The sequence below is a fragment of the Phalaenopsis equestris genome, unplaced genomic scaffold, assembly GCF_001263595.1.
Source record: "Phalaenopsis equestris unplaced genomic scaffold, ASM126359v1 Scaffold226809, whole genome shotgun sequence".
NCBI classification, from domain to species: Eukaryota; Viridiplantae; Streptophyta; class Magnoliopsida; order Asparagales; family Orchidaceae; genus Phalaenopsis; species Phalaenopsis equestris.
Window position 1 is genome coordinate 1 of NW_018244819.1, and position 6,145 is coordinate 6,145.

The window sequence follows — 6,145 nt, forward strand, 5'->3', positions numbered from 1 at the left end:
TAATTTGGAGAACTCCAATTTGAATTGCATGACTAATTAACATACGAAAACTCACTCAAACCATCAACTCATAAGGATTATAACTGTTAGATCTCCCAAAATACTTGATGAAATTGATCGATTTCAACACTGAAATGGAGAAGTACATTGAGCCCTAGAAAATGGTGTAATTCAATGATACTGATAAGCTACTTTGTCTCCAATCAACAGAAGAAATTTATATTTGCTAAAAATTCAGGATTGAAACTGAACAAACGCAAGCCAAAAGCTGTATGGTCGCAAAGCTTCACAAAAAAATTCTTTTCTGCAGAGATTTGTCTCTAAAGTAAACTGGCCATGAACCATATTAGATGCAAATCAAGGACAAGATTAAATGGTTCATTCTGGCATACATTGCTCGTTCCTCATCAAATTAGTACAAAATTTTCTCCGGTATAATTATAGCTTTGCAGAGAAAAATCCTTATTCCCTATAACTATCAGCTCACGCATTCCAACTGAATGGTAATATCTTTTATACCAGCTTCATGAAATAATTCAGAAGCTCTTTTCTTAATCAAAACCCTATCAGCTTCAGAAGACACGTGAAGATGCACAGTTCCTACAATCTCTATGTTACTGAAGCTCCACACATGCAAATTCTGAACACCACAAACGCCCTCAATCCTCATGAGATTATCACGAGTTACTTTAAGATTCTGCTCATGACTCCTTGGAATCCTCTGCAGCAAAATCTCGGCAGAATTCCTCAAAAGAGGAACAACAGAAGAAATAATCATTACTGAAATAAATATGGAGCAAGCTGGATCTGCAATCAGCCAACCTTTGTATTTAATAAGAAGCGTTGAAATGACAACCCCAACGCTTCCCATTGTGTCAGCAAGAACATGCAAAAAGATACCTTCCATATTGTGGTCAATGTGATAGTGCATTTTCAAACCCTCTTCTTTGATTCCAATTAATAGGCTTTTATGTTCACGGTTGTGTTTACAGGAACCCTGATGATTTTGATCTCCAACGTGATGCATCTGATATTGGTGATCATGTTCCTGAAGATTACAATGACGACCTTGATCACGGTGGCTCAAATTGTGATTATGCTCATCTTCGTGCATATGATGACCACAATTATCGCTTTGGTTGTGATGGTGGTTGTGATGGTGATGATGGGAATGAGAGTTAGAATGTTCGCTGTTACCAACATGAGAATGATGGGTATGAGAGTTAGAATGTTCGCTGTTACCAACATGAGAATGCTCATGTGAAATAGGCTGAAAGTGAACATTGGAGTCTGTACTAGAGTGATGATGCTCATTTTTGCTGGAACAATTTTCATGACCAAAATGAGAATCCCCGTGGGAATGAGGATGCCAAATGGAATAAGATTGGGCAGTGGAGTTCGAATGAGAATGCAAGTCGAAGCATGAATGAGAATGAGAGCACGAACTAGCCCCGCCATGCCCATGATGATGCTCCTCGTGGAAGAACACAAGTCCAATGATATTCACCACCAGTCCTCCGATGGAAACAGCCAACAAACTGCTTGTGGAAATCACTTGAGGATCCAAAATTCGCTCTATTGACTCCAAGACAATAAGTGCACCAACCAGGACTAAAAACACGGCATTAGCATAGCCTGATAACACCTCAAATCTGCCCCGGCCATAATTGAACTGATTGTTTGCTGGTAGCCCAGAGATGTAGGAAGCATACAGCCCAATGGCCAGAGCAGCGCAATCAAAAAGCATGTGGCAAGCGTCAGATATCAAACCAAGGCTGTTGCTAACGAAACCAGCAACAAACTCCACAACCATGTAGCCCGTATTAATCAACAAGAAAAGAGCAATCTTTCTAGTTTTCCTCTGACTCATAATGTGTCTAAGCGGATTCATAATCAACGCATAAATATTTGAAGAGGACTCCAGGTTTCCAAGCTCCACATATTGAAAAGATGAAGAACTCAATTCCCGAACCGAAATCCACAGTAAGAATCCACATATCAGAAAACCAGGCAATGACACCTTGGGGTAGTAAACCAGCTCCAAAAGAAGGGTGCAGAAAAAAGTCACCAAAAACTCTCGCTGGAAATTCTTTCCACCGAATCCAAACTTCTCATCAACACTAAAATTCTCATTCAACACAACACCGAATATAACAGTATTAATCAAAGGCCAAACCATAGACGCCACAGAAACAGAACTATCCCCATTCTCCCCACCTCCATCAACAAAAATACTAATACATGCCGGAAAAAACAGGAATACTGAAGTAAAGGCGAGGGTAGCTAACCGAGTCCTCTTCCTACCGAGCTGCCTCAAAGCTCCTGAATTTCCAGCTGCACGCTCATGGAATCCTAAAAAGCCGGAGAGGAAGGTGAGTACCATGGCCGATACACGGTTGCAGCCCTCAGGCGGAGGAGGATAAAAAGAAAAAATCGGAAAACATCCTACACGATCCCAGCTATACGAGAGTAGAATAAGCGCGATCATCAGGGCTATGAACCCAATGATCCGGCGTAGAAGGCGGCTGCGGCGGGAGCTTCCAAAGAGGGATCGGGCGGCAAGAGCGCCGGATAAGTCAGCAAGGATGGAGGCAGCCGCGCTGCAGTAGCGTAGAGAATGGAAACGGAGGAGGAAGACGAGGGTGAGAAGGAAAGATTTGGTAAGGAGGGGGCGGAAGAGTGAAGGTTTTAGGGTTAGGGTTTGAGGAACGGAGAATGGGAGGGAGACGAGGAAGGAGAGGAGGGAGACGAGGAAGGAGAAAGGGAAGAGGGAGAAGGCAGGTGGGCTGGAGCGGAGGAAGGGGAGGAGGGAGTAGAGGGATCGGAGAGAAAAGAGCAGAAGTAAGACAGAGGAGAAAGAAGAGGAAGAGGCGGAAGGGAGACGACGTAGCTTTGACGGTGTGGAGGTGGAATAGGAGGGAGAGAAGGGGAACGGGGAGAGCGGGGCAGAAGCGGAAGCAGAGTTAAGGGAAGGTTGAGAACGGGAGAAGGAAAGGTGAGGGCGAAGGGGGACGGAAAGTCGCAGTTGAGTCGATAGGCGGCGGTGATCGGACTGGTTTGCCATGGCCGCGAAGGGGCGGCGGGAAGACCTGGCCGGGCGTAGTTTTAGCCGATTAAAGTTTTGAAGGGTCTTTTTTCCACCAGAGGGCAATTTCTCGAGCAGTTTCTTGCCGAAAAAATATTGGGAATTCTTCTTGCATGCCCCCAAATTCTTATGTATTTAGATATCTAACACCTACAACTTGATATTTATGCTTATGACACTTCAATGTCATAAAACTATATATGAAAATTTCGATTTATCTGCTAGAACATGACTGCAGGAGAGGAGTGCAGAAAGAAGATAAGAAAAGAAAAACAGAAAGAATAGTAGCCTAAAAGTTGAATAGTTCAATCCAAAAAATTCTATCATTTCATTCATAAAATGAGCCATAGGAGTTCATAAAATGATCCATAGTAGCGTGAAAGATGAACAGTTTAATCCAAAAAATTCTATCATTTCATTCATAAAATGATCCTTATTTATAGTCACAAGAGACCCTTGAAAATTTTAGATTTTTACTGTCATTTAATGAGATGTTACAAGTCATTATTTGCCTTTATTTTTTTAAGGGCATTATAGACCATTTTTTACCATTTGTAATGCCTTTTCGTAATTATAATCGATAGCGACGTGTTTCCGAATCTATAATTGATACTAACACTCTTTTCTATTCATAATTGACAATAAAACATTTTCACATCAATAAATGATATTGGCAATTTTCCGTGAGCCTAATTCTTCGAATCGGTATGCCTTTTAACTGGTTGACTTAATTGATTTGGATCATATGCGTATCGGTAAGTTTTTGCTCTTGGAATTTAAGCGTCTTTCAACTGGTAGTCGGTCTACTCTAAGTCGAGTGATGTCGATGTCTTTGATCCAGGTTATCCTTTTATAGCTGGGCAAAAATTCAGTCGATCGGTCTTCCTTGGGTTACCTTGTAATCAATAGTCGATCAGCTTATTGAGCATTTGAAAGCTTTTGTCGGATCATTGAATTTCACAATTTTCCTTCTAGGCCACTTGATCGCCTTAGGATTTGTGTTGACAATTTTCCGACACACGTAGTAGTTCTCTGATTCTCTCCTTGAAGGCTATGTTGTGATAAGAACAAGGGAATATTTGTCACAAAAAAAATAAATTCATTTATAATCTTAATCTTTTCATAATTTATTAATTACTTTCTTAATTTACTTGCTTGTGTTTCCTATAAATAGGATCAATGGGGCTTTCTTATTTGCTCTCTTTTCCATGAACTTCAAACGACACCATGGATGGTGTAAATGCTTAGAGTCGCTTTGATAAGGATGTTCTTTGTATGGTTCTCAAAGAGATGAGCGCCGCACCATGTTTTGCGAGTGAGAGGCTATGGAAGAGATTAGTTGTGAAAAGGAAGAGAAAGGACATTGATCTTGATCCGCGCAACCCAGTGGCATCGTCAGGGTATTATGGTGATCATCAGCAGGAGAAGATCCTGAGGTATGATGGACATGTTATCTCGACGATTGAGGAACGGGCTCCACCGTTCAGTATTACAGATCCCGAGGCTGAGAGTGCTTCAATACGATTGGTGACTCTGATAGCGTCAGTGGTGGAATTAATGTCGGAGTTGTGAGTGGAAAGTATTACTCCGATTATGGGTAAGGAGGGTGCTCTGAAGTTGCGCTAGTAGTATTTTGTGGTGAAAAATCCCAAGCCAATTTTTGTTAGTCACCAATCAATCGATAACGATGGTAGACGCGCAACAGATCTTTTGGATGCCTTTCCAAAGACAAGCGAAGTACGATTGGTGTCTTTAGAGTCCCTCATACATAGCATGGATGAAGTGGACGACTACTTCACTTGAACGATCGACGTTTCTAGTGATGGAACTATACGAGAGATGGTGGTTATGGTGTAAAAAAAATGGAAGGGGAAATTGCTCAGCTGAATGGGGAGACGATTTCTCTTCGAGCCAAACTACTGGCCGCTTGAGAGTCGGACTTTGTGAATCAGATTTAGAATGAGTTTGATCGGATGGACTGATTTAGATTATGGGAGAACTTGTATTTAAAAGACAACTTTAGCAAAGATATGTCTCGGTTGAAAAAGCGGAAGACTCTTTTATGAAGTATTTTATTTCTGACTAATCCATTGTAACTTCTATATTTTTGGAAATAAAAATTTCATTTTGTGTCAAATCATACTTGGTATTGTTTGTTGTGATGGTTGCACACTTTTAGATGTGTTGAGGTGTGAGGGAGCTTTGACTTCCTCCCTTAAATCCTAGAAATAGATTTGAATGTGGAAGTCATGTTGCACTGCTACCATCTCCTAAAGTTCTCTTCGATCTTTTCTTTTACTGCCTCTGTAATGACTCTGAAATTTTCTCCAGAACCCTTTGAAATGATTCCCGCAAGCGGATCATCTTCTTTAAGCGCCAAGGATGTCGTCAGGATCGAAGTTGATTATGTTTCTGATTCCACCGCAAGACTTCATGCAGTGAAGAGTCAGGATTGGGTGACAAATTGCTTTAGAAATAACTTGGTGCTCTATCGGGACCAGTTCTGCTATGGGCTTCACTTACCCCTTTACACGGAGTTGTGGGTCATTTTCAAGTGTTACCTTGTCATTTGTGCTAAAGTCTTGCCAATTCAATAGTGATTATTATGACCTACATCTTTTTTTGTCATTATGTAAAAATCCCTTGGTCAACTAACCTTTTCAGATACATGTTTGCCTTTAGGGTCAACCGGGATGGTATCACCCAATTTTGGGTGAGCTATCAATTTCATCTATTCGGCCTCGAGAAAAAAAATAAAGGACCGGAAAATGCATTTTTTTATTGGTAGTTTGGGCGAGTTAGGAGTTAGAGTGCTCTCCACAAGTTAAGAACTTATCGAGGCATTTAGTTATCGATGTTGTTGATCCTGAAAATGTAGTTGTGTAAATATTATAAAGTTTATGATTAAGAAATTTAAGCAATTAATATTGGGATTCTACGCAAGTATACGTATAGTTATCAAGTAATAATAGACTTTCTATTTAAGCCCTAAATATCGATCCCATGGGGAATGTTTAAATTTGAAATGATAAATTTACTAGGAAATTCACAGAAAGTAAA

At 40.6% G+C, this 6,145-nt stretch overlaps 1 protein-coding gene across 4 annotated transcripts; it reads right to left on the reverse strand.

The window, feature by feature from the left end:
• Nucleotides 1-76: 76 nt before the first annotated feature.
• On the reverse strand, nucleotides 77-3,186 carry LOC110037901 (probable zinc transporter protein DDB_G0291141). Of its 4 annotated transcripts, none has more exons than XM_020742639.1 (2): nucleotides 1,231-3,186; nucleotides 77-1,185 (listed from the first exon to the last, which is right to left on the reverse strand). In XM_020742639.1, exons 1-2 carry the CDS (start codon nucleotides 3,062-3,064, stop codon nucleotides 479-481), a joined length of 2,541 nt encoding a protein of 846 aa, XP_020598298.1. In that variant the 5' UTR covers nucleotides 3,065-3,186; the 3' UTR covers nucleotides 77-478. The 4 variants fall into 4 exon arrangements, with proteins under 4 accessions (XP_020598298.1, XP_020598299.1, XP_020598300.1 ...); XM_020742640.1 differs by having other exon boundaries at nucleotides 77-1,170; nucleotides 1,216-3,186; XM_020742641.1 differs by having other exon boundaries at nucleotides 77-1,150; nucleotides 1,208-3,186.
• Between the last annotated feature and the right edge of the window lie 2,959 nt (nucleotides 3,187-6,145).